The sequence below is a fragment of the Oncorhynchus clarkii genome, chromosome 2 (assembly GCF_045791955.1).
Source record: "Oncorhynchus clarkii lewisi isolate Uvic-CL-2024 chromosome 2, UVic_Ocla_1.0, whole genome shotgun sequence".
In the NCBI taxonomy this organism is placed as follows: Eukaryota; Metazoa; Chordata; class Actinopteri; order Salmoniformes; family Salmonidae; genus Oncorhynchus; species Oncorhynchus clarkii.
The window spans coordinates 79,607,984-79,635,353 of NC_092148.1; the positions used below are offsets into that span (position 1 = coordinate 79,607,984).

At 43.4% G+C, this 27,370-nt stretch overlaps 2 protein-coding genes, 1 long non-coding RNA gene and 3 other non-coding genes across 6 annotated transcripts; 3 read left to right on the forward strand and 3 right to left on the reverse strand.

Annotated features, from left to right (window-relative positions):
- Positions 1–313: 313 nt before the first annotated feature.
- Positions 314–3,339, reverse strand: LOC139374517 (uncharacterized). The gene is made up of 3 exons (XR_011627681.1): positions 2,525–3,339; positions 1,889–2,119; positions 314–1,007 (listed from the first exon to the last, which is right to left on the reverse strand). It is a non-coding gene; the product is annotated as an uncharacterized lncRNA (long non-coding RNA).
- A 293-nt stretch (positions 3,340–3,632) lies between these two features.
- On the reverse strand, positions 3,633–7,795 carry LOC139382677 (uromodulin-like). The gene is made up of 9 exons (XM_071126768.1): positions 7,292–7,795; positions 7,131–7,173; positions 6,931–7,038; positions 6,643–6,851; positions 6,269–6,426; positions 5,128–5,370; positions 4,753–4,927; positions 4,095–4,200; positions 3,633–3,768 (listed from the first exon to the last, which is right to left on the reverse strand). Exons 1-9 carry the CDS (start codon positions 7,313–7,315, stop codon positions 3,650–3,652), a joined length of 1,185 nt encoding a protein of 394 aa, XP_070982869.1. The 5' UTR covers positions 7,316–7,795; the 3' UTR covers positions 3,633–3,649.
- Positions 7,796–13,215: 5,420 nt separating this feature from the next.
- Positions 13,216–17,334, reverse strand: LOC139382685 (uromodulin-like). Its single transcript, XM_071126781.1, has 9 exons — positions 16,878–17,334; positions 16,717–16,759; positions 16,517–16,624; positions 16,229–16,437; positions 15,855–16,012; positions 14,714–14,956; positions 14,339–14,513; positions 13,678–13,783; positions 13,216–13,351 (listed from the first exon to the last, which is right to left on the reverse strand). The coding sequence occupies exons 1-9, from the start codon at positions 16,899–16,901 to the stop codon at positions 13,233–13,235; spliced, it is 1,185 nt and encodes a 394-aa protein (XP_070982882.1). The 5' UTR covers positions 16,902–17,334; the 3' UTR covers positions 13,216–13,232.
- Positions 17,335–20,285: 2,951 nt separating this feature from the next.
- Positions 20,286–20,356, forward strand: trnag-gcc (transfer RNA glycine (anticodon GCC)). The gene has a single exon. It is a non-coding gene; the product is annotated as a tRNA-Gly (tRNA).
- Positions 20,357–21,052: 696 nt separating this feature from the next.
- On the forward strand, positions 21,053–21,123 carry trnag-gcc (transfer RNA glycine (anticodon GCC)). The gene has a single exon. It is a non-coding gene; the product is annotated as a tRNA-Gly (tRNA).
- A 696-nt stretch (positions 21,124–21,819) lies between these two features.
- trnag-gcc (transfer RNA glycine (anticodon GCC)) lies at positions 21,820–21,890 on the forward strand. The gene has a single exon. It is a non-coding gene; the product is annotated as a tRNA-Gly (tRNA).
- The last annotated feature ends 5,480 nt before the right edge of the window (positions 21,891–27,370 follow it).

Sequence of the window (27,370 nt, forward strand, 5' to 3'; positions counted from 1 at the left end):
TGAGCCGGGTAGTATGGCTACATGAGCAAGCCTGTTAGAACTCTAACTTGGGCAAAATAAATGCTGGCATGCCTCCTAACCCCTCCCTGGCTCTGCACCCAAAACAACTAAATTAGCAACATCTGGGAAATGTAACCCAGACCCAGCTCTGTTCTATCAGGCTTTAACCCTTCCTAAATATGTGCACGATGTATATGATAATAACCCCCGCATTTAATCTCGCCCGAGGGAGTCTATCAAATGTTTCCCCTTTGTGGATAAAGTCTGGGCTGTTGTGGTCGAGGGGGTAGACTAGAGGAAAGACACAGTGGGAGACGGTGGTCTTGTGTTTACAGAACACACAACTGTTAGACATTCACGCAACACCACTCTTGTTTTATAAGGACATTCACGGAAATCTGTAGCTAAACACGCTTAAAACTACAACCGCAACTAACAAAAATCTAAACACGGTGCATATTATCTGTTATAAACAGGCTTAAATCAAGATCGGGTAAAGCACCATAGAGGAAAGATAGGGAAACTGTGTGCTTGTATTGTTATGTAATGCTTGTGTGTATATATGTGTTCAAATGGAATGTGCGCCTCTTTCTTCTGCAGGGTGTTGATAATAGCATAGATCAATAGTAGGATGAACAGCACCAGGACCAGGGGCACGGTCACTATGATCAGGGTGATAACCTTGGCCTCGTTCTCAGCCATCCTCACCACCACATCCACCCCTTTGTCCTTCGCATCAGGTTCATAATCCACATCGTTGGTGTAATCCTAATTGGTCTCTCTGTCCACCTCATCCGGGACTGAGCCAACTGGTGGTTGTGGTTTTGGCTGGTCCACTGTTGGCCACTTGCGGCCTGTAACTGTGTCATATGTATCTGGGTCCACGCCTGGGGCTCCATCACAGCCCATAAAGTCTTTAAGGATGGATCTGGGGTAGTCTGGGTCATCCTTCATCTTCTGGTTATCAAACCTCCAGTCCCTGGAGCGCTTGTAGAAGTATGTGTAAGCTGGGTAGGGAAGACAAATATTGTTGATGCAAATGTTGAAAAGCACAGAGGGAATTTACTGTGGAAATGCTATTTGTTCATTTTTTCAAGTTTGAGTCATTAGTCTGTTAACCTTCTTTGGGTATGCATCTTCTGCTCCAACTCTTGACAAGTTCATCACAGTTCACAGGATACTGTCATTGCAGACCTGTGCTAGTCCTGTTCACCATTAGTAATAGTTACAGTACTGTGAAGGAGAAGCCTTCACTTGGACTAGAGACTATTTTTAATTCTCCTTCACAAGTACCTATCCCTTTTGATGAAAATGGAATAGTTGTTTATTCACTATAGGAAACAGCTTTGAAAAGCATTAGCTGGGGTGGGACTTTGGTGGGAGAGGAGGAATTATGAGATACCTGCGTTAGACAACCTTTGCCAGGCATTCCATGTGTCCAAACCCTTTCCCCTCTCAGCTCAGTGTCTATAGCCTCCCTCCATTTTTTACAGCCATTATCCCCTATAACAACTCACTCACCGCCATCATCGCTGAGGAAGGCTCCTTTATTTATTTATTTCACCTTTATTTAACTAGGTAGGCTAGTTGAGAACAAGTTCCCATTTGCAACTGCGACCTGGCCAAGATAAAGCGTAGCAATTCGACACATACAACAACACAGAGTTACACATGGAATAAACAAAACAGTCAATAATACAGTAGATCAAAAGAAAACAAAAAGTCTATATACAGTGAATGCAAATGAGGCAAGTTAAGGAAATAAATAGGCCATGGTGGCGAAGTAATTACAACATAGCAATTAAACACTGGAATGGTAGATCGGCAGAAGATGAATGTGCAGGTAGAGATTCTGGGGTGCAAATGAGCAAAATAAATAAATAAATACCAGTATGGGGATGAGGTAGGTAGATAGATGGGCTGTTTACAGATGGGCTATGTACAGGTGCAGTGATCTGTAAGCTGCTCTGACAGCTGGTGCTTAAAGCTAGTGAGGGAGATGTGAGTCTCCAGCTTCAGAGATTTTTGCAATTCGTTCCAGTCATGGGCAGCAGAGAACTGGAAGGAAAGACGACCAAAGGAGGAATTGGCCTCCTTCTGGATATCTTGCACAACATGCCTGCAGGATAAGCAGTACAGTAGATGAGGAACACATTGTGGTTTAAAAGCATGTAAATAGGGTTTAACCATAGAGGTCAAACTTTTACACAACACACAATTACTCCTAATAATATGCCTGCCATGCATGAAGTGGGAATGTTGCCCAATATCCATTATTGGAAAGGTCAAGGGTCATGTGTGCATCAAATATGTCCATGAATCAGCGCATGAGAAGTCATTAGATCACATAAAATGCAAGATCAGTTTAGATTTCCTGACCAGGATAATAGAGATCATGTTCATGCAACGTTTCAGTTAAAGGAAACTAAGTTCATAAGGCGACGGCCACAATTCTACATATTTACGCACCATAAAAACGTCCATATTTTGACATTAAAGGACACACGTATACAACATACTGTACCTCTGCGTTGAAATGGCCTTCGTCCTCATTGGTAACAAGCCTGTTGCACAAGAGCAAGACGATTGAGGCCATTATTTGTTTCCACAGCCCCGGAGAAGCGCTTCTCCAGAGAGATGCCATTTTTATGCAGCCTCGTTCGCCCGTGCAATGGACTGTCATTCAGATGTGATTGAAAATTGCCGTCAAGTGATGAGTGATCTGCTATGTGACTGCATAGTCAAACTCTTTGGTTAAGTTCAAAATCCAGTTTGTGTTGAAGTTCTCTCCGCAGTTCAACCACTGGGCATTGGGTCGTGGCGCGCTGAAATCGGATCGTTTGCGAAACAGCTCGGATTAGAACTGGTAGAAATTATCCCCAAATATGTGATCATGGGTTATTTAAAGCCTGAGTCAGTTGTCCATTTATGCCCAGTTCCTAATGGCCCACACGAGCTAAAGGTAAGAACAGCATTTCTTCTGGCACATTAGTGTGTTACCTACTTCCCCTTCAGTCAATAGCTTTCCTGCACGATGAGGGAAGAGTAGAGAGAAAAAAGGTGTCAAGCGTCATGTTTTGTTCTTGGTAAAATGTAGCCGTACTATACTCGGAACGTAATTGTGGAGGATACCCTCAAACAAAATACAATTGTCTTACAAGTTACTTCCAAGTATCCAGAAAGTCTGTTAGATTTGAGTTAAACCACCGCATGCCTCTTGCAGGCTATCCTGGATTACATTGATAGTCCAATAAACTCACTGCCGTCTGAGAATACAAACAGAGCAGTGACTCTGCTAGAGAAAATCGGGAGGAAAGTTAATGTAGCCTAGATACTGTGGGAAGTCTATTAGACAAAGCAATTTCTCTTGAAAATAAACTCCCCTCCCCCTGGGGATGAATTATAGACTGACCCCTCAGTTGGCTCCTATTGCCATCTGCTGATAGCTAAGAATCACTACACCATTTGATCAAATCGAGTGACACTATAATAGGAGTTGGTTTTTGATGAATGTTTGAACTTGTTTGTAACCCACAGCCACACTGAACTACAGGGCTGAATGCTCAGAGCTCTGTGGTAAGTCATGTTTATAAAATGTGAGAGGGACTCATTTAATTGTCATAGAAATTATTTTTATTCAAGTTGGATGTCAGCGGTTTGCTAGCTGTGACAGTCGTCGGTTTCCTGCCTTAGCGATGGTGATTAGGGCGAGGAGGAAGAGGCCCAGGACCCAGATGCCAGCCACAGGAATCATCAGCAGCAGCAGATCTGGAACAAAGTCAAGACTGTTGAAAACACCTCACACCACCCTGCCTCTAGCTGCAACATGAGCCCAGAGGGGTATACTACAATGTAGGATCAATGATTTAGCCAGCTAACGTGCCTAAAGTCTTACATAACCATTTTGAAAAGTGAAAGAATGACTCAACCAAAAACATATACCCATGTTGAGCTTTTGTAGTATAGCCCTCTGGTCTACGTCACAATCATTAAAAAAAAGAAATGCAGGCAAGTAGAGTGAGCAAGGGCAACATTTGAGCCCGGCAAGAAAATATATTTTAATCTTACGTAGATAACGAAACACAAATCCTTACTAGATTGGGGTCGGTCTGGTATGTCAATCCTGATTGGTCCATATGACAGTAGACCTTGAGTTGGGTCTCCACGCACTGCTGCCCTCTTGGTTATAGATTTGCACTCCTGTAGCAGTAAAGCATTAATAAAAGACAATCTTGTATGCCATGCAAACTTCTGAAAAGGCATTTTCTTCATGAATAGAAATAATATTTGAGCATTTTTAACCCCTTTTGTCATCCCAATTTCATTGTATCCAAGTGGTAGTTACAGTCTAGTCCCATTGCTGCGACTCCCGTACGGACTGGGGAGAGGCGAAGGGCGAGAGCTGTGCGTCCTCCGAAACACAACCCCGCCGAGCCGCACTGCTTCTTGACAATGCTTACTTAACCCGGAAGTCAGCCGCACCAACGTGTCGAAGGAAACACCGTACACCTGGCGACCGTGTCAGTGTGCATTGCGCCTGGCCTGCCACAAGAGTCGCTAGAGCACGATGGGACAAGGACAACCCGGCCAGCCAAACCCTCCCCTAACCCGGACAACACTGGGCCAATTGTGCGCCGCCTCATGGGTCTCCCGTTCACAGCGACAAAACCTGGAATCGAACCAGGATCTGTAGTGACACAGCTAGCACCGCTATGCAGTGCCTTAGCCCGCTGCAAAGGCCAGTGAACTTACAGGAATGCAGGGTTCGTCATCGTCCAGGGAGCACAAGCGCACTGTGCAGTGCAGGTACAGGTCATGAGGCTCCACAACAAAGCGGAACATGTCAAAGCTGTACCGGATGGTTGAGGCCTCTCCATTGGCGCCCATTGTCGTATTGAGAAAGGTGACAGTGTCGTCATTCACACACCTGTGAGGGGGGAGTGTCTTGGGTTGAATAAATCCAAGACCTTCATCAAATTTAACACTGATCTGCCACAATTAGTCAGACATGGCAAATTGAGCTCAACTGAATTGCTCACAGCATGCTAAATGATTTGTTCATGCCATGTTTCAAGAGCAGAAGTAGGCGTACATGTTCCCAGGGATAAATGTTGATTGTCCACTCACCCATTGCGCAGCAGGGTATGAACAGAGCCGTCTGTCTGGTTGGGTTTGGGGGACTGTGTGGCCCAGCATTCATTCACCCTCAAGTGGAAGACGTCCTCCAGCTCCACGACCTTGATCTCCACATACACCCTGTCCCGGAGGTGGATCAGCGGTGAGCTTTGGAACGCCTCTGTGTAGGTGTGATCTGTGAAGAGGGCCATCTCCACCTTGGCATCCAACTCACCCATCCGCATCACAGTCTCACTGAACCAAAACAGCACAGGATTACTGTGAGAGAAATGCTGGTCATATCCACATTACCTGAACCGAAAGAACTCCTGCTTATAAATCAGTGGTTAGTCCGACATTACTCGCTGTCCCAGATGGCGGATAGACGTTGCTACCTAGGTAGTATTAATAAAGGTAAAAATAAAACAAATTAAGGATAAGCAAAATATTCTACCAACACTCACTAAGTGAATATTCCTCAATGCCCCACTTGAAAGCCACAACTGTCTTCTAAAAGTTCACGGCTAGGTGCAGGTGGTTTGTTGGAATTTAGAAAATGCCCAGTTAAAGTCAATACATTATCCTCAAGGAAGTAATGCAACAACGGTGTATGCCACTATCTTCCCCATTTCAAATCTTCTCCCATTGAGACAGACAAGTGTCATTCAACACAAAGCTTTATTTCTGAGTCACACTCATGACATGCAGCACTTGTGTGGACACCCACCTGTCTCAATCAATGAGAATAATTGAAATCAAGATTGCGTCACATGGCAAAAGTGAAATAAACAGCATTTTCTAAATTCCAACCAACCACCTACAACTAGCCATGGAGGGTTACAAGACAGTGGTGGCTTTCACGAAGGGAATTGAGAAATAATAACCAAGATTAGTATAACATTTACCCTTAACACCATCAACAGCTGGAACATCAGTAATGTCAGACTAGCAAGAATAACTCCTGGACCTATTGTACAGGCTCAAACTAGAGCCCAGAATTGTTCCTGGAGAGGAAACCCGAGTATCAAATAAGGCAATGTGACAAATTGCATCTCAAGTGAGTCTACTTGTTAGGTCGTTCCAGTAATAGACCAAGACAAACTTTAAGTACATTAAGTTGTGATCAAGTCCATTTTTAGAGAGTGGGCCTTACCTAGAGAAGGGGATGATGGGGTACGGCAAACTGACAGTGCGGATGTATGGGTAGATACACGTGTACTCAATTTTTATCATTGGGTCTCTTATTATATTTCCATAGACTTGAGGGGCCGACATGAGAGTTAAGGCGTATGCAATGTGAGTGATGTTTTTCTGTTGTAAAAAGAGAGAGCACAATGCCAGTAAAAACAAACTTCCAGCTTCATAAATAAGTCACCACTTGGACTTGCTGCGATAACAAGGGTAAAAACTCCTGCCCTCAAAATCGGCACATGACAACTATAGATCAGTGTTGAGCCTTGAGATTAGGCCTTTTCTGAGACAGGATTATCAAAGGATAATATGAAGTGTGGGATGAATCATACTTACCTCCAGTGGTTTACCGCCACAGGAAACGTACTGATCCTTTGATATCCGCACAATGTAGTATGGGACATCAGACATAACCTCCTTTTGGGCACGACAAGACTCATTCTTCAAGTGCAGAGATTCCATAGGTACTTTGTAGTACTGGAAAAAGTCCTCATTCACCATGATAGTAATGTAGTCTTTGCCACACATGACATTGATGGTAGCAACTAAAATAAATTAAAACAGTTTTAGAACAAATTCCAATAGAACTATTGTAGTTATTCTGGTCTACCAAAATGTTTAAACCTTTGTCACACAGGTCTCCATAGTAGCCAACAGCACATTTGCAGTTGCTTTTGTCGAGGGATAGCAAACACTTGGTTGTGTCAGTGCAGTGTGTGACAGTGCATATTCCTGAGAGAAAACATGACATCAATGGAGGCCACTCATGAAATGATCAAGTAAATACTCGCAAGCTATTGAAATCAGACAAATGTGTTTCTCACCAAGGACACAGTCACAGCAGAAAATGACGAGGACCAAAAATACCTGGTAAATTCCACAGCAATTAACCTACATGACATTTAACAGGTTTAATTAATTTTCTACATTGTAGTTTCTAAACGTGTCCTTTTCTTTCAATACAAGCATAACAGTATCTACACACCTTCAAGTTGAATTTGAGCGCCATTGGTTATTTGCAATCTGTTTCCAAAATATATATTTATTTTTGTACTGACTTGAATTACTGGAAGGTCAAAGTAACATAGCCCTGTCTGAAGAATACAAAAAATAAAACGTAGCCTTATATACTCAACAGATCGAAAGGCCTGGAGCTGTAATTACCATAGACCTAGGTGATTACCTGAATGTAAAACACCTGTTTATTTGTATCTGAGCAATAAGCCTACCCCCAGTCACACACCTTCATTTCCCTCGGAGCGCCCCAACTTCCATCGAGTAACCTCATTGGCCAAGCACAGAAATTAAGTCACCCCATCTTTCCCAGCCTATCAGCAACCTAATTGCACCAGTCAATTGAAGAACCCCTCCTATTCAGAAGAACAAACATTGCAGGGAGAGACATGGCTTAATAGAGAGGTTGATAATTTAGGGAATTTTATTTTCACAATGTTTGTCAAAAAAATGTATGGTCTTCCAATGGAGATGGCCTAGGCCTACTAGTCTGCATAGGCTATAGCTCTGCTAGGGTACTCTGCTCTACTCTAGGGCTGTCCCCAGGTGGTGAGGGTAGGTAGGAACACTTATGTGAGAATGCTATTCATTGACTACAGCTCAGCGTTCAACACCATAGTACCCTCAAAGCTCATCACTAAGCTAAGGACCCTGGGACTAAACACCTCCCTCTGCAACTGGATCCTGGACTTCCTGACGGGCCGCCCCCCAGGTGGTGAGGGTAGGAATGAAAACACATCTGCCATGCTGATCCTCAACACAGCTCCACAGGGGTGTGTGCTCAGTCCCCTCCTGTACTCCCTGTTCACCCATGACTGCATGGCCAGGCACGACTCCAATACCATCATTAAGTTTGCACCGACAACGATGAGACAGCATATAGGGAGGAGGTCAGAGACCTGGCTGGGTGGTGCCAGAATAACAACCGAACCCTCAACGTAACCAAGACTAAGGAGATGATTGTGGACTACAGGAAAAGGAGGACCGAGCACTCCTCCATTCTCATCGACAGGGCTGTAGTGGAGCATGTTGAGAGCTTCAAGTTCTTTGGTGTCCACATCAACAACAAACTAGAATGGTCCAAACACACCAAGACAGTTGTGAAGAGGGCACGACAAAGCCTATTCCCCCTCAGGAAACTAAAAGGATTTGGCATGGGTCCTGAGATCCTCAAAAGGTTCTACAGCTGCAACATCGAGAGCATGGTTGAATCACTGCCTGGTATGGCAATTGCTCGGCCTCTGACCGCAAGGCACTACAGAGGGTAGTGCGTACGGCCCATTACATCACTGGGGCTAAGCTGCCTGCCATCCAGGACCTCTACACCAGGCGGTGTCAGAGGAAGGCTATAAAAATGGTCAAAGACCCCAGCCACCCAAGTCATAGACTGTTCTCTCTATACCGCATGGCAAGCGGTACCGGAGTGCCAAGTCTAGGACAAAAAGGCTTCTCAACAGTTTTTACCCCAAGCCATTAGACTCCTGAATAGGTAATCAAATAGCTCCCCGGACTATTTGCATTGTGTGCCCCCACCAACCCCTCTTGTTACGCTGCTGTTACTCTGTTTATCATATATGCATAGTCACTTTAACTATACATTCATGTACATACTACCTCAATTGGGCCGACCAACCAGTGCTCCTGCACATTGGCTAACCGGGCTATCTGCATTGTGTAATGGATATTGCTCTTATATGTCATTTCATAATGTAGTTAGCCTGTCTCAACTGTATTTGCCAGCTGTTGTCTGGAGCACACGTGCCAAGACCCCATTTGCTATATAACAGATTTTGTGACAAAACCATCATGGAAACCCATTTAACTTGTATTTTTCAAATGTAAAATGGGAATTTAACCACAAAAGTAATTGTTATGTTCACTACACCATCGCTCACCGACTTCTATCCTCAATAAATCCTATTGATAGAAATGCATTTCTGGTGGGAAATTAAAAAAAATGTAAAGCACATTTTAGAATATTTGCATGAAAACATGTTGCAAATTAGATGGAAACCTCGCTAGTGATTACGTGTATTGCACACAAGTGGCATTGAATTTCAAATGTAAACGTGGGGGGAAACTATTTTTGAGTTGTCTACTCTAGATAACGTAGTGAAACGTTTCGATGCGTGTGTGCGTGTTGCCTATGTGAGACGTCATTCCACAGATTTTACAGCGCTCCCATTTATTTGCACGTGCTGTTCAAAACAGATCTCCACATCGGCGCTTGACTAGCCGCCCTTCAAGGAAGTCATGTGAGCCGGGTAGTATGGCTACATGAGCAAGCCTGTTAGAACTCTAACTTGGGCAAAATAAATGCTGGCATGCCTCCTAACCCCTCCCTGGCTCTGCACCCAAAACAACTAAATTAGCAACATCTGGGAAATGTAACCCAGACCCAGCTCTGTTCTATCAGGCTTTAACCCTTCCTAAATATGTGCACGATGTATATGATAATAACCCCCGCATTTAATCTCGCCCGAGGGAGTCTATCAAATGTTTCCCCTTTGTGGATAAAGTCTGGGCTGTTGTGGTCGAGGGGGTAGACTAGAGGAAAGACACAGTGGGAGACGGTGGTCTTGTGTTTACAGAACACACAACTGTTAGACATTCACGCACCACCACTCTTGTTTTATAAGGACATTCACGGAAATCTGTAGCTAAACACGCTTAAAACTACAACCGCAACTAACAAAAATCTAAACACGGGATGTTAAAAGTGCATATTATCTGTTATAAACAGGCTTAAATCAAGATCGGGTAAAGCACCATAGAGGAAAGATAGGGAAACTGTGTGCTTGTATTGTTATGTAATGCTTGTGTGTATATATGTGTTCAAATGGAATGTGCGCCTCTTTCTTCTGCAGGGTGTTGATAATAGCATAGATCAATAGTAGGATGAACAGCACCAGGACCAGGGGCACGGTCACTATGATCAGGGTGATAACCTTGGCCTCGTTCTCAGCCATCCTCACCACCACATCCACCCCTTTGTCCTTCGCATCAGGTTCATAATCCACATCGTTGGTGTAATCCTAATTGGTCTCTCTGTCCACCTCATCCGGGACTGAGCCAACTGGTGGTTGTGGTTTTGGCTGGTCCACTGTTGGCCACTTGCGGCCTGTAACTGTGTCATATGTATCTGGGTCCACGCCTGGGGCTCCATCACAGCCCATAAAGTCTTTAAGGATGGATCTGGGGTAGTCTGGGTCATCCTTCATCTTCTGGTTATCAAACCTCCAGTCCCTGGAGCGCTTGTAGAAGTATGTGTAAGCTGGGTAGGGAAGACAAATATTGTTGATGCAAATGTTGAAAAGCACAGAGGGAATTTACTGTGGAAATGCTATTTGTTCATTTTTTCAAGTTTGAGTCATTAGTCTGTTAACCTTCTTTGGGTATGCATCTTCTGCTCCAACTCTTGACAAGTTCATCACAGTTCACAGGATACTGTCATTGCAGACCTGTGCTAGTCCTGTTCACCATTAGTAATAGTTACAGTACTGTGAAGGAGAAGCCTTCACTTGGACTAGAGACTATTTTTAATTCTCCTTCACAAGTACCTATCCCTTTTGATGAAAATGGAATAGTTGTTTATTCACTATAGGAAACAGCTTTGAAAAGCATTAGCTGGGGTGGGACTTTGGTGGGAGAGGAGGAATTATGAGATACCTGCGTTAGACAACCTTTGCCAGGCATTCCATGTGTCCAAACCCTTTCCCCTCTCAGCTCAGTGTCTATAGCCTCCCTCCATTTTTTACAGCCATTATCCCCTATAACAACTCACTCACCGCCATCATCGCTGAGGAAGGCTCCTTTATTTATTTATTTCACCTTTATTTAACTAGGTAGGCTAGTTGAGAACAAGTTCCCATTTGCAACTGCGACCTGGCCAAGATAAAGCGTAGCAATTCGACACATACAACAACACAGAGTTACACATGGAATAAACAAAACAGTCAATAATACAGTAGATCAAAAGAAAACAAAAAGTCTATATACAGTGAATGCAAATGAGGTAAGTTAAGGAAATAAATAGGCCATGGTGGCGAAGTAATTACAACATAGCAATTAAACACTGGAATGGTAGATCGGCAGAAGATGAATGTGCAGGTAGAGATTCTGGGGTGCAAATGAGCAAAATAAATAAATAAATACCAGTATGGGGATGAGGTAGGTAGATAGATGGGCTGTTTACAGATGGGCTATGTACAGGTGCAGTGATCTGTAAGCTGCTCTGACAGCTGGTGCTTAAAGCTAGTGAGGGAGATGTGAGCCTCCAGCTTCAGAGATTTTTGCAATTCGTTCCAGTCATGGGCAGCAGAGAACTGGAAGGAAAGACGACCAAAGGAGGAATTGGCCTCCTTCTGGATATCTTGCACAACATGCCTGCAGGATAAGCAGTACAGTAGATGAGGAACACATTGTGGTTTACAAGCATGTAAATAGGGTTTAACCATAGAGGTCAAACTTTTACACAACACACAATTACTCCTAATAATATGCCTGCCATGCATGAAGTGGGAATGTTGCCCAATATCCATTATTGGAAAGGTCAAGGGTCATGTGTGCATCAAATATGTCCATGAATCAGCGCATGAGAAGTCATTAGATCACATAAAATGCAAGATCAGTTTAGATTTCCTGACCAGGATAATAGAGATCATGTTCATGCAACGTTTCAGTTAAAGGAAACTAAGTTCATAAGGCGACGGCCACAATTCTACATATTTACGCACCATAAAAACGTCCATATTTTGACATTAAAGGACACACGTATACAACATACTGTACCTCTGCGTTGAAATGGCCTTCGTCCTCATTGGTAACAAGCCTGTTGCACAAGAGCAAGACGATTGAGGCCATTATTTGTTTCCACAGCCCCGGAGAAGCGCTTCTCCAGAGAGATGCCATTTTTATGCAGCCTCGTTCGCCCGTGCAATGGACTGTCATTCAGATGTGATTGAAAATTGCCGTCAAGTGATGAGTGATCTGCTATGTGACTGCATAGTCAAACTCTTTGGTTAAGTTCAAAATCCAGTTTGTGTTGAAGTTCTCTCCGCAGTTCAACCACTGGGCATTGGGTCGTGGCGCGCTGAAATCGGATCGTTTGCGAAACAGCTCGGATTAGAACTGGTAGAAATTATCCCCAAATATGTGATCATGGGTTATTTAAAGCCTGAGTCAGTTGTCCATTTATGCCCAGTTCCTAATGGCCCACACGAGCTAAAGGTAAGAACAGCATTTCTTCTGGCACGTGTGTTACCTACTTCCCCTTCAGTCAATAGCTTTCCTGCACGATGAGGGAAGAGTAGAGAGAAAAAAGGTGTCAAGCGTCATGTTTTGTTCTTGGTAAAATGTAGCCGTACTATACTCGGAACGTAATTGTGGAGGATACCCTCAAACAAAATACAATTGTCTTACAAGTTACTTCCAAGTATCCAGAAAGTCTGTTAGATTTGAGTTAAACCACCGCATGCCTCTTGCAGGCTATCCTGGATTACATTGATAGTCCAATAAACTCACTGCCGTCTGAGAATACAAACAGAGCAGTGACTCTGCTAGAGAAAATCGGGAGGAAAGTTAATGTAGCCTAGATACTGTGGGAAGTCTATTAGACAAAGCAATTTCTCTTGAAAATAAACTCCCCTCCCCCTGGGGATGAATTATAGACTGACCCCTCAGTTGGCTCCTATTGCCATCTGCTGATAGCTAAGAATCACTACACCATTTGATCAAATCGAGTGACACTATAATAGGAGTTGGTTTTTGATGAATGTTTGAACTTGTTTGTAACCCACAGCCACACTGAACTACAGGGCTGAATGCTCAGAGCTCTGTGGTAAGTCATGTTTATAAAATGTGAGAGGGACTCATTTAATTGTCATAGAAATTATTTTTATTCAAGTTGGATGTCAGCGGTTTGCTAGCTGTGACAGTCGTCGGTTTCCTGCCTTAGCGATGGTGATTAGGGCGAGGAGGAAGAGGCCCAGGACCCAGATGCCAGCCACAGGAATCATCAGCAGCAGCAGATCTGGAACAAAGTCAAGACTGTTGAAAACACCTCACACCACCCTGCCTCTAGCTGCAACATGAGCCCAGAGGGGTATACTACAATGTAGGATCAATGATTTAGCCAGCTAACGTGCCTAAAGTCTTACATAACCATTTTGAAAAGTGAAAGAATGACTCAACCAAAAACATATACCCATGTTGAGCTTTTGTAGTATAGCCCTCTGGTCTACGTCACAATCATTAAAAAAAAGAAATGCAGGCAAGTAGAGTGAGCAAGGGCAACATTTGAGCCCGGCAAGAAAATATATTTTAATCTTACGTAGATAACGAAACACAAATCCTTACTAGATTGGGGTCGGTCTGGTATGTCAATCCTGATTGGTCCATATGACAGTAGACCTTGAGTTGGGTCTCCACGCACTGCTGCCCTCTTGGTTATAGATTTGCACTCCTGTAGCAGTAAAGCATTAATAAAAGACAATCTTGTATGCCATGCAAACTTCTGAAAAGGCATTTTCTTCATGAATAGAAATAATATTTGAGCATTTTTAACCCCTTTTGTCATCCCAATTTCATTGTATCCAAGTGGTAGTTACAGTCTAGTCCCATTGCTGCGACTCCCGTACGGACTGGGGAGAGGCGAAGGGCGAGAGCTGTGCGTCCTCCGAAACACAACCCCGCCGAGCCGCACTGCTTCTTGACAATGCTTACTTAACCCGGAAGTCAGCCGCACCAACGTGTCGAAGGAAACACCGTACACCTGGCGACCGTGTCAGTGTGCATTGCGCCTGGCCTGCCACAAGAGTCGCTAGAGCACGATGGGACAAGGACAACCCGGCCAGCCAAACCCTCCCCTAACCCGGACAACACTGGGCCAATTGTGCGCCGCCTCATGGGTCTCCCGTTCACAGCGACAAAACCTGGAATCGAACCAGGATCTGTAGTGACACAGCTAGCACCGCTATGCAGTGCCTTAGCCCGCTGCACCAAAGGCCAGTGAACTTACAGGAATGCAGGGTTCGTCATCGTCCAGGGAGCACAAGCGCACTGTGCAGTGCAGGTACAGGTCATGAGGCTCCACAACAAAGCGGAACATGTCAAAGCTGTACCGGATGGTTGAGGCCTCTCCATTGGCGCCCATTGTCGTATTGAGAAAGGTGACAGTGTCGTCATTCACACACCTGTGAGGGGGGAGTGTCTTGGGTTGAATAAATCCAAGACCTTCATCAAATTTAACACTGATCTGCCACAATTAGTCAGACATGGCAAATTGAGCTCAACTGAATTGCTCACAGCATGCTAAATGATTTGTTCATGCCATGTTTCAAGAGCAGAAGTAGGCGTACATGTTCCCAGGGATAAATGTTGATTGTCCACTCACCCATTGCGCAGCAGGGTGTGAACAGAGCCGTCTGTCTGGTTGGGTTTGGGGGACTGTGTGGCCCAGCATTCATTCACCCTCAAGTGGAAGACGTCCTCCAGCTCCACGACCTTGATCTCCACATACACCCTGTCCCGGAGGTGGATCAGCGGTGAGCTTTGGAACGCCTCTGTGTAGGTGTGATCTGTGAAGAGGGCCATCTCCACCTTGGCATCCAACTCACCCATCCGCATCACAGTCTCACTGAACCAAAACAGCACAGGATTACTGTGAGAGAAATGCTGGTCATATCCACATTACCTGAACCGAAAGAACTCCTGCTTATAAATCAGTGGTTAGTCCGACATTACTCGCTGTCCCAGATGGCGGATAGACGTTGCTACCTAGGTAGTATTAATAAAGGTAAAAATAAAACAAATTAAGGATAAGCAAAATATTCTACCAACACTCACTAAGTGAATATTCCTCAATGCCCCACTTGAAAGCCACAACTGTCTTCTAAAAGTTCACGGCTAGGTGCAGGTGGTTTGTTGGAATTTAGAAAATGCCCAGTTAAAGTCAATACATTATCCTCAAGGAAGTAATGCAACAACGGTGTATGCCACCATCTTCCCCATTTCAAATCTTCTCCCATTGAGACAGACAAGTGTCATTCAACACAAAGCTTTATTTCTGAGTCACACTCATGACATGCAGCACTTGTGTGGACACCCACCTGTCTCAATCAATGAGAATAATTGAAATCAAGATTGCGTCACATGGCAAAAGTGAAATAAACAGCATTTTCTAAATTCCAACCAACCACCTACAACTAGCCATGGAGGGTTACAAGACAGTGGTGGCTTTCACGAAGGGAATTGAGAAATAATAACCAAGATTAGTATAACATTTACCCTTAACACCATCAACAGCTGGAACATCAGTAATGTCAGACTAGCAAGAATAACTCCTGGACCTATTGTACAGGCTCAAACTAGAGCCCAGAATTGTTCCTGGAGAGGAAACCCGAGTATCAAATAAGGCAATGTGACAAATTGCATCTCAAGTGAGTCTACTTGTTAGGTCGTTCCAGTAATAGACCAAGACAAACTTTAAGTACATTAAGTTGTGATCAAGTCCATTTTTAGAGAGTGGGCCTTACCTAGAGAAGGGGATGATGGGGTACGGCAAACTGACAGTGCGGATGTATGGGTAGATACACGTGTACTCAATTTTTATCATTGGGTCTCTTATTATATTTCCATAGACTTGAGGGGCCGACATGAGAGTTAAGGCGTATGCAATGTGAGTGATGTTTTTCTGTTGTAAAAAGAGAGAGCACAATGCCAGTAAAAACAAACTTCCAGCTTCATAAATAAGTCACCACTTGGACTTGCTGCGATAACAAGGGTAAAAACTCCTGCCCTCAAAATCGGCACATGACAACTATAGATCAGTGTTGAGCCTTGAGATTAGGCCTTTTCTGAGACAGGATTATCAAAGGATAATATGAAGTGTGGGATGAATCATACTTACCTCCAGTGGTTTACCGCCACAGGAAACGTACTGATCCTTTGATATCCGCACAATGTAGTATGGGACATCAGACATAACCTCCTTTTGGGCACGACAAGACTCATTCTTCAAGTGCAGAGATTCCATAGGTACTTTGTAGTACTGGAAAAAGTCCTCATTCACCATGATAGTAATGTAGTCTTTGCCACACATGACATTGATGGTAGCAACTAAAATAAATTAAAACAGTTTTAGAACAAATTCCAATAGAACTATTGTAGTTATTCTGGTCTACCAAAATGTTTAAACCTTTGTCACACAGGTCTCCATAGTAGCCAACAGCACATTTGCAGTTGCTTTTGTCGAGGGATAGCAAACACTTGGTTGTGTCAGTGCAGTGTGTGACAGTGCATATTCCTGAGAGAAAACATGACATCAATGGAGGCCACTCATGAAATGATCAAGTAAATACTCGCAAGCTATTGAAATCAGACAAATGTGTTTCTCACCAAGGACACAGTCACAGCAGAAAATGACGAGGACCAAAAATACCTGGTAAATTCCACAGCAATTAACCTACATGACATTTAACAGGTTTAATTAATTTTCTACATTGTAGTTTCTAAACGTGTCCTTTTCTTTCAATACAAGCATAACAGTATCTACACACCTTCAAGTTGAATTTGAGCGCCATTGGTTATTTGCAATCTGTTTCCAAAATATATATTTATTTTTGTACTGACTTGAATTACTGGAAGGTCAAAGTAACATAGCCCTGTCTGAAGAATACAAAAAATAAAACGTAGCCTTATATACTCAACAGATCGAAAGGCCTGGAGCTGTAATTACCATAGACCTAGGTGATTACCTGAATGTAAAACACCTGTTTATTTGTATCTGAGCAATAAGCCTACCCCCAGTCACACACCTTCATTTCCCTCGGAGCGCCCCAACTTCCATCGAGTAACCTCATTGGCCAAGCACAGAAATTAAGTCACCCCATCTTTCCCAGCCTATCAGCAACCTAATTGCACCAGTCAATTGAAGAACCCCTCCTATTCAGAAGAACAAACATTGCAGGGAGAGACATGGCTTAATAGAGAGGTTGATAATTTAGGGAATTTTATTTTCACAATGTTTGTCAAAAAAATGTATGGTCTTCCAATGGAGATGGCCTAGGCCTACTAGTCTGCATAGGCTATAGCTCTGCAAGGGTACTCTGCTCTACTCTAGGGCTGCCCCCAGGTGGTGAGGGTAGGTAGGAACACTTATGTGAGAATGCTATTCATTGACTACAGCTCAGCGTTCAACACCATAGTACCCTCAAAGCTCATCACTAAGCTAAGGACCCTGGGACTAAACACCTCCCTCTGCAACTGGATCCTGGACTTCCTGACGGGCCGCCCCCCAGGTGGTGAGGGTAGGAATGAAAACACATCTGCCATGCTGATCCTCAACACAGCTCCACAGGGGTGTGTGCTCAGTCCCCTCCTGTACTCCCTGTTCACCCATGACTGCATGGCCAGGCACGACTCCAATACCATCATTAAGTTTGCACCGACAACGATGAGACAGCATATAGGGAGGAGGTCAGAGACCTGGCTGGGTGGTGCCAGAATAACAACCGAACCCTCAACGTAACCAAGACTAAGGAGATGATTGTGGACTACAGGAAAAGGAGGACCGAGCACTCCTCCATTCTCATCGACAGGGCTGTAGTGGAGCATGTTGAGAGCTTCAAGTTCTTTGGTGTCCACATCAACAACAAACTAGAATGGTCCAAACACACCAAGACAGTTGTGAAGAGGGCACGACAAAGCCTATTCCCCCTCAGGAAACTAAAAGGATTTGGCATGGGTCCTGAGATCCTCAAAAGGTTCTACAGCTGCAACATCGAGAGCATGGTTGAATCACTGCCTGGTATGGCAATTGCTCGGCCTCTGACCGCAAGGCACTACAGAGGGTAGTGCGTACGGCCCATTACATCACTGGGGCTAAGCTGCCTGCCATCCAGGACCTCTACACCAGGCGGTGTCAGAGGAAGGCTATAAAAATGGTCAAAGACCCCAGCCACCCAAGTCATAGACTGTTCTCTCTATACCGCATGGCAAGCGGTACCGGAGTGCCAAGTCTAGGACAAAAAGGCTTCTCAACAGTTTTTACCCCAAGCCATTAGACTCCTGAATAGGTAATCAAATAGCTCCCCGGACTATTTGCATTGTGTGCCCCCACCAACCCCTCTTGTTACGCTGCTGTTACTCTGTTTATCATATATGCATAGTCACTTTAACTATACATTCATGTACATACTACCTCAATTGGGCCGACCAACCAGTGCTCCTGCACATTGGCTAACCGGGCTATCTGCATTGTGTAATGGATATTGCTCTTATATGTCATTTCATAATGTAGTTAGCCTGTCTCAACTGTATTTGCCAGCTGTTGTCTGGAGCACACGTGCCAAGACCCCATTTGCTATATAACAGATTTTGTGACAAAACCATCATGGAAACCCATTTAACTTGTATTTTTCAAATGTAAAATGGGAATTTAACCACAAAAGTAATTGTTATGTTCACTACACCATCGCTCACAGACTTCTATCCTCAATAAATCCTATTGATAGAAATGCATTTCTGGTGGGAAATTTAAAAAAATGTAAAGCACATTTTAGAATATTTGCATGAAAACATGTTGCAAATTAGATGGAAACCTCGCTAGTGATTACGTGTATTGCACACAAGTGGCATTGAATTTCAAATGTAAACGTGGGGGGAAACTATTTTTGAGTTGTCTACTCTAGATAACGTAGTGAAACGTTTCGATGCGTGTGTGCGCGTTGCCTATGTGAGAGACACAGTGGGAGACGGTGGTCTTGTGTTTACAGAACACACAACTGTTAGACATTCACGCACCACCACTCTTGTTTTATAAGGACATTCACGGAAATCTGTAGCTAAACACGCTTAAAACTACAACCGCAACTAACAAAAATCTAAACACGGTGCATATTATCTGTTATAAACAGGCTTAAATCAAGATCGGGTAAAGCACCATAGAGGAAAGATAGGGAAACTGTGTGCTTGTATTGTTATGTAATGCTTGTGTGTATATATGTGTTCAAATGGAATGTGCGCCTCTTTCTTCTGCAGGGTGTTGATAATAGCATAGATCAATAGTAGGATGAACAGCACCAGGACCAGGGGCACGGTCACTATGATCAGGGTGATAACCTTGGCCTCGTTCTCAGCCATCCTCACCACCACATCCACCCCTTTGTCCTTCGCATCAGGTTCATAATCCACATCGTTGGTGTAATCCTAATTGGTCTCTCTGTCCACCTCATCCGGGACTGAGCCAACTGGTGGTTGTGGTTTTGGCTGGTCCACTGTTGGCCACTTGCGGCCTGTAACTGTGTCATATGTATCTGGGTCCACGCCTGGGGCTCCATCACAGCCCATAAAGTCTTTAAGGATGGATCTGGGGTAGTCTGGGTCATCCTTCATCTTCTGGTTATCAAACCTCCAGTCCCTGGAGCGCTTGTAGAAGTATGTGTAAGCTGGGTAGGGAAGACAAATATTGTTGATGCAAATGTTGAAAAGCACAGAGGGAATTTACTGTGGAAATGCTATTTGTTCATTTTTTCAAGTTTGAGTCATTAGTCTGTTAACCTTCTTTGGGTATGCATCTTCTGCTCCAACTCTTGACAAGTTCATCACAGTTCACAGGATACTGTCATTGCAGACCTGTGCTAGTCCTGTTCACCATTAGTAATAGTTACAGTACTGTGAAGGAGAAGCCTTCACTTGGACTAGAGACTATTTTTAATTCTCCTTCACAAGTACCTATCCCTTTTGATGAAAATGGAATAGTTGTTTATTCACTATAGGAAACAGCTTTGAAAAGCATTAGCTGGGGTGGGACTTTGGTGGGAGAGGAGGAATTATGAGATACCTGCGTTAGACAACCTTTGCCAGGCATTCCATGTGTCCAAACCCTTTCCCCTCTCAGCTCAGTGTCTATAGCCTCCCTCCATTTTTTTTTTTACAGCCATTATCCCATTGAAGACACTATCTAAGCATTGGTGGTTCAGTGGTAGAATTCTCGCCTGCCACGCGGGAGGCCCGGGTTCGATTCCCGGCCAATGCATGTTCCATTTTAGGGCGGCAGGTAGTGTTTTCAGAACTCGCCAGTGACTGTTACTTGTAAAATAGTCTTAGGGCTAGAGCGGAAGCCAAATTCCTTTTGGACCTTGTGTACATTTTTACTAACGACATGCCACTGACTTTGAGTAAAGCCATGTGTATGCAGATGACTCTACACTATACACGTCAGCTACTACAGCGACTGAAATGACTGCAACACTCAACAAAGAGCTGCAGTTAGTTTCTGAGTGGGTAGCAAGGAGTAAGTTAGCCCTAAATATTTATAAAACTAAAAGCATTGTATTTGGGACAAAACACTCACTAAACCCTAAAGCTCAACTAAATATTGTAATAAGTCACGTGGAAATTGAGCAAGTTGAGATGACTAAACTGCTTGGAGTAACCCTAGATTGTAAACTGTCATGGTCAAAACATATTGACGCAGTAGTAGCTAAGACTGGGAGAAGTCTGTCTATAATAAAGCGATGCTCTACCTTCTTAACAACACTATCAACAAGGCAGTTTCTACAGTTTTGTTGCACCTTGACTACTTTTTGACGGGTACTGTTTGACCGGGAAAATCGGGCACAACGGAGTTTGAGAAATTCCTTGTTCCCTGACAATGGTGTTCTTCTGCTTTTAGTCACTCCACCTACTCGCATTGTTTGAGCCCGGGAAGCCCATTGAAGACACTATCTAAGCATTGGTGGTTCAGTGGTAGAATTCTCGCCTGCCACGCGGGAGGCCCGGGTTCGATTCCCGGCCAATGCATGTCCAATTTTAGGGCGGCAGGTAGTGTTTTCAGAACTCGACAGTGACTGTTACTTGTAAAATAGTCTTAGGGCTAGAGCGGAAGCCGAATTCCTTTTGGACCTTGTGTACATTTTTACTAACGACATGCCACTGACTTTGAGTAAAGCCATGTGTATGCAGATGACTCTACACTATACACGTCAGCTACTACAGCGACTGAAATGACTGCAACACTCAACAAAGAGCTGCAGTTAGTTTCTGAGTGGGTAGCAAGGAGTAAGTTAGCCCTAAATATTTATAAAACTAAAAGCATTGTATTTGGGACAAAACACTCACTAAACCCTAAAGCTCAACTAAATCTTGTAATAAGTCACGTGGAAATTGAGCAAGTTGAGATGACTAAACTGCTTGGAGTAACCCTAGATTGTAAACTGTCATGGTCAAAACATATTGACACAGTAGTAGCTAAGCAAGGAAGAAGTCTGTCTATAATAAAGCGATGCTCTACCTTCTTAACAACACTATCAACAAGGCAGTTTCTACAGTTTTGTTGCACCTTGACTACTGTTTGAAGGGTACTGTTTGACCGGGAAAATCGGGCACAACGGAGTTTGAGAAATTCCTTGTTCCCTGACAATGGTGTTCTTCTGTTTTTAGTCACTCCACCTACTCGCATTGTTTGAGCCCGGGAAGCCCATTGAAGACACTATCTAAGCATTGGTGGTTCAGTGGTAGAATTCTCGCCTGCCACGCGGGAGGCCCGGGTTCGATTCCCGGCCAATGCATGTTCCATTTTAGGGCGGCAGGTAGTGTTTTCAGAACTCGCCAGTGACTGTTACTTGTAAAATAGTCTTAGGGCTAGAGCGGAAGTGTAAGGAAGTGCTATTTCTTATGCAGGTGACCAGCCTACTGCTATTACATTGCTATAACTGAGACAACGTATTTTCACAGTAAAACATGTTAGGTCCCATACAGGATAGCTCCCACACCCACACACACAGCACACACACATTACACACACTAACCGCCGAGGACACACAGATAAGACATACACCCACACATTGGGAGGAAGAGACAGCCTTGACTTGCAGAAACCAGCGCACACACCAAATCTCCTTTCTAGCCGAACATTGTGTGACTGAGGACAGCGCACACACCTAATCTCGTTCTTAGCTGAACATTGTGTGACAAGGAACGGCACGACAAAACTCAGAGGGATGACGGACGGCCCAACAGGACCAACCAGAAGACCAGAACTTCTAGACTCAACCTACTTTCTGTACTGTATATAACATACATGCACTCTGTTATCGGGGCTTCTTTTCTGCTGGTTCCTTAAGAACCGAATGAAATGGGCCCGTATACGTTGTACCAGATATCTTTACTCATAATTAAACTGTCACTTGTCATACAATAGACCACCTTGTCTGAATCGATCCTTGGCCGGCTCACCCTCCTACATATCCCATTATCAACAGAATCTTGGTAGCAGAGGATGGTTTACTAACGACCCAGTCCAGAGTGGTTGATGTGGGTGTGAGGGGGCGAGTTGGTGAAAGGACGGTTCCCGGAGGACAGGTGAAAACTTTAGGGGGAGGACAACAATTCTGCTCAACTCGGGAAACTGATCTCTGGTCGACCACAAAATAAGGTAAGCAAAACCGGTTAAATCGAACTTTGCATATTGTCGAATAGTCATACCAAATTACGATCAGTAGTACCGAGTGTGGGTAAGAATTTTTGTGTAAATTTAACATAAATAATTGACTTGAAATTGACAGTGAAGTAAACATATGTGGGAATTAGAATATCCCGATAGTCCGGCTTGTGTCCGGTCCGGTAGTGTCCGGTCAGGGATAAGTGATAGTAGATATAGAATATTCCGATAGTCCGGCTGTGACCGGTCTGGCAGCGACCAGTAAGGAATAAAATATAGTCAATATAGATTTGTAACACCGATAGTCCGGCTAGTGACCGGTCCGGCAGACGGTAAGGTGGTCTATAATTGGGCAATAGATTTGTAACACCGACAGTCCGGCATTGTGTCCGGTCCGGCAGAGTCCGGTAAGGTGGTCTATAAAAAGTAAATACGTAGTGGACCGATAGTCCGGCTAGTGTGTCCGGTCTGGCAGCGCCCAGTCAGGTCCTTGAAATGAGAATGATGAAATAATATGTGAACAGTGAAATGATGTGATAAATGTAAAATTGTGAGAAGTCGCAAAATATGTTGTGTTAATTCTATATGTATGTAAGAATGTTCGTGTATCGACTATAGTATAAATGTAAACGGAGTTTCACAAGACCCTGTTATTATTTCCTAAATTCTAAAAGTATTATCCAATCATTAAACCATTATTGTTGAAAATTCTGGATATACGAAGGAGAAGCTCTGAGATAAGGCAGAGTACGAGCAATAGTGTCTCCAAGAATACATCGTTGATATTAACTAACGACGGGCTAAGTATGTTCAGGTAGTCTGTGAGAATTCCGATTAAATTCCGATTAAATTCAAATTAAGATACATTTAATTCCGATTAAAGCAAATTCACCATGGCGACCCCTAACACTCCTAAGCTGAAATGTAATGATTTCCTAGACCAAAAAATGGAATATAGATCAGGGGGAAAGGAACAATGGAAGCATATCAAGAAAGTTTGGGAGGGATTGAAGTTAAGATGGACACAAGCAGGTTATCTAGGAGGGGGGCCGCCAACAGGGGCCCAGTTGAAAACAATGGAATGTGGGTTAAGAGAGACGTTGCAGGAGGCTAAAGACAAGGAGGTAGAAAGAAACAAGAGCCGTTTATTTAAGAATCAAGGGACTAAACAGAGAGAAAGAGCAGAAGCGGAACTAAAAAATAGGAACTTGGGCTATCGAGGAGACGCGCAGAGTGCAACTGAATAAGAAACCAGAAATGATGGGGGTGGTTACTCCCACAGAGGGGGAAGATGAGCTGACGGACCTCCCTCAGGAGATGTCGCCAAATCCCTCTCTGCTGTTTGATGTAAATTACTAAATTTAAACTATTATGATGTGTGAGATTGGAAAATAGTTGAGAAAGTAATATCTCTATTGGCAACTGCAATTTTATTATTGATCGACAATACTTAATGGTGCATTGTGTATGGGATGTACTAGTATGCCTGGCTGGTAGGTGGTAACAGAGAACACTTACTACATGTATGAATGGTGGGTAACGAGTGACCACCAAAGTGCGAATGGAAAGCCATATGATGCGAATGTGATGTACTAGGCAGGGCCAAGTGTGAATGACGGATATTTGAATTGATTACTCGGACTTGAGACCGATTTAGCCTTTGGGAAAGGGTCTCTCTAAGGTCCTAACAAAGCATAGGTGTGTGTGTGAAGTACATCGGGTAGTAAAGTCGGCGCACTGACTACCAAGTTTGAGTGAGGCAGTTTTAGTAAAGGCATAGGTTGTTGACAGTATTGTAATGTACATAAAATATCGTTGAATATAGAAAAGGTGTTGAAAACGCTGAAGTCCACTCTAGAATTGAATGAAGGCAGAGAGGGTAAGGAGTGGAAGAGACGGGGTGAGAAGCTGTACGGAGAATGGACAGAAGGCGGGGCCATTGTGTCTCCCACTGGTCTGCTTGCTGGGGTGCATGAAATACGCTTGATATTCAGTCGGGAACTAATATCGGTATGAATGATGTGGTACCGGTGAGAATGTTGAAAAAGTTGCAGGCTTGCTGATGGGAGTTATATCATAGAATATTGAGGGGGTGTGCATGACTGTTGGAAAAAGTGTTAAACTCTATTAACGTAAAATTCTGTGTGTAGATTTATATTATGAGGTTTGAACTATACTAATATTGTAGAATTACATAATCAACATCTGAACATACTTACGTTAAACATTAATTGAGCCACTGAATAATAGATAAGATATACACTAGGGACGGGGCGAAGGGTGTGGTCGATGTAAAACGGGAGTGATGTTCTAACCAAGTGCTGAGAAATAAGGTAGATTTATTTTGTTCTTTTAATTAATTTACACAAGTACTTCCCGGTTATTGATTTTGGTTTGATTGTTCAGATAACACCACTGAAATTAAACAGGAGGTTAAGGTATACTAACATTAGAATCTGTTTTCATTATGGGGAACAATGAAAGGCCCGCAGAGTGGATTGCAGGCTGATATTATTTTATGTTAAAGGGACAGTGCACGTTTATCACAATTGTGTGAGTTTATTGGCAGGGTATAAAGCATTTTGGGGAGACAATCCTTTAAAGACTGAATGAGTTACATGAAACATTGAGGAAATTTAAAACAAATTATTTGAAGGTATTATTATAATTATTAGGTTTTGTTTGTAGCAAACGTTTTGGGTTTAAGGGGATTTCCATGTTCCCAGAGACAAGATATCTTAAAGGGGTACACTCACATATGAAATACTATACGTTTTTATTTTCTGAGTCTTAATTAAATAGGTGAAATCTTTTGATAGAGGAATGTTGTTTAATATAGTAAGAAACACTTCTTTGAAGGGGTGGTATGACTTATGACCTCCATTGTAACTTTCCTTTGTGGTCTGATCAGCCTCATTGGAAAGCCATTTGGATGGAGAATCTAGGGTAATTTGTAATACTGATATTAAGGTAATTTAATACAAAAAGGCAGTGAAATTTACATTATAGTGTCAATATATTTTCTCTGATGAACGTGGTGTGAAAATTTAGCTAGGATAAGTTTTATTTATGGTAGACTCATGTTAAGTATTTGGGACATATTTTGAGCCAACAGGGCAGGGAAGAAATTGAGATATTTGTGTTTGGTTTTAACACCTGTGTATAGGGGGTGCCATTTGAATATTTAATTTGTGGTCATGGGTAATACGTTTTTTTTAATTTTTTTATTATAGTGGGGTTTAATTAACCTATATAAGGACTTTAGAAAGTGCCACCATAGACATGTTTTTCTAAAAAAAATCCATGAGTTTAGATAAAGCCAAACAGTGAGACATTTAGTTCAAATTTGGAAACATGAGAAAACGAGCTACAAACAGATAAGGGGAAAAGGCAGACAGAAGAGCCCTCCCCTGCACTGCAGAGACCTTGAAGGTTGGAGAGCAGAGAGGAGAAGTTTTAAAAGGGAGCCAGGACGAGCAAAGATAACAGAATGTGTAGATAACAGTTACTGAGTGGAGACAAAAGGGAGAATTGGACATGTGGAAAATGAAAGGGGCGCTCCTACATGATAATGTCAGAACAGAAGGATAATATACTAATCTTACCTAAGTCATTATTTAGAGTAGGTAAGGTTGTTACCTGGGCAGAGCCAGGTATCAAAAGGGGGATGGGTAAATTGTGGTCTAGGATAGGATGGGGCCTATTGGATAAGAAACTAAAGATATAATCAGATAAAACATATGAGAAACTGTTTGTTAACCAAGCCTGTATGTCCAGGATTTTATGCATTACAGGTGAACTACAGGTGAAGTCACTCAATCCAGTCCCAGAGGCTTGTTGGGGGGACCATACAAGGACTCCTGGTGACAGCTAGCTGAAAGAGCTACCCGGATTCATATCGCACGGGGGAGGGTAGGACACACTAACACTGTCGAACAATAAACAGTGTTCGAGAGGAGAACTGGAATTAACAGGATTCCGGGGGCCATCTCTCAAATGAAGTAACCCTCCCTGTCCTGTCACCCCTGTTTTTGTTCATAGAAGCGAAGATGTGTCTGGCTCTTGCTAGTGATGTGTTCTCTGGGAGAGGGTGGGGCTTTACAGGAGTGTCAGTGTACCTGTGTAATGGGGGAGGGTGTCCATATGGGGATTACATGATAACCAACTTGGGACAATTCTAGGATTGGAGAAGAGGGTATTCTTATAGCATAGGGGATCCCACAAAGGTGGATAGGTTTTCCATCATATGGGGAAAACCTGGGAGCACTGTTGAACTTTGTAAAGGTGATGAAATCCTACTAACCATCAAAACTATTAAGCTCTCTGATGCAGGCACTTACACCCTCGGACTACAAAGGACCGGGACAGACACGATGGGTGTGTTTTCTATTAGGGAGCTGCCAAAACCAGAGGTCCCAGACGAACCAGGGCAGACACACTCCTCTACCACACCTGGACCGAACCTGCCACCTACCACCACTGTGTTAAAAAATCCCATTCAGGTAATTAATGTTAGAGACTACACAGCTATTGATCAATTAGGCACTGAGACTGGTTTTGATGGTAGGGACAATTTGTGGCTGTCTTATATGAGGTACACAGCTAAAA

Coding starts and splice junctions, on each gene's coding strand:
- LOC139382677 (XM_071126768.1), bottom strand. CDS start 7,315: ATGGCGCTCAAATTCAACTTGAAG. Junction 7,039..7,130: donor CTGCTGTGACTGTGTCCTTG/GTGAGAAACACA, acceptor GTTTTCTCTCAG/GAATATGCACTGTCACACAC. Junction 4,928..5,127: donor CATACCCTGCTGCGCAATGG/GTGAGTGGACAA, acceptor CCCCCCTCACAG/GTGTGTGAATGACGACACTG.
- LOC139382685 (XM_071126781.1), bottom strand. CDS start 16,901: ATGGCGCTCAAATTCAACTTGAAG. Junction 16,625..16,716: donor CTGCTGTGACTGTGTCCTTG/GTGAGAAACACA, acceptor GTTTTCTCTCAG/GAATATGCACTGTCACACAC. Junction 14,957..15,854: donor CCCATCATCCCCTTCTCTAG/GTAAGGCCCACT, acceptor GTTTTGGTTCAG/TGAGACTGTGATGCGGATGG.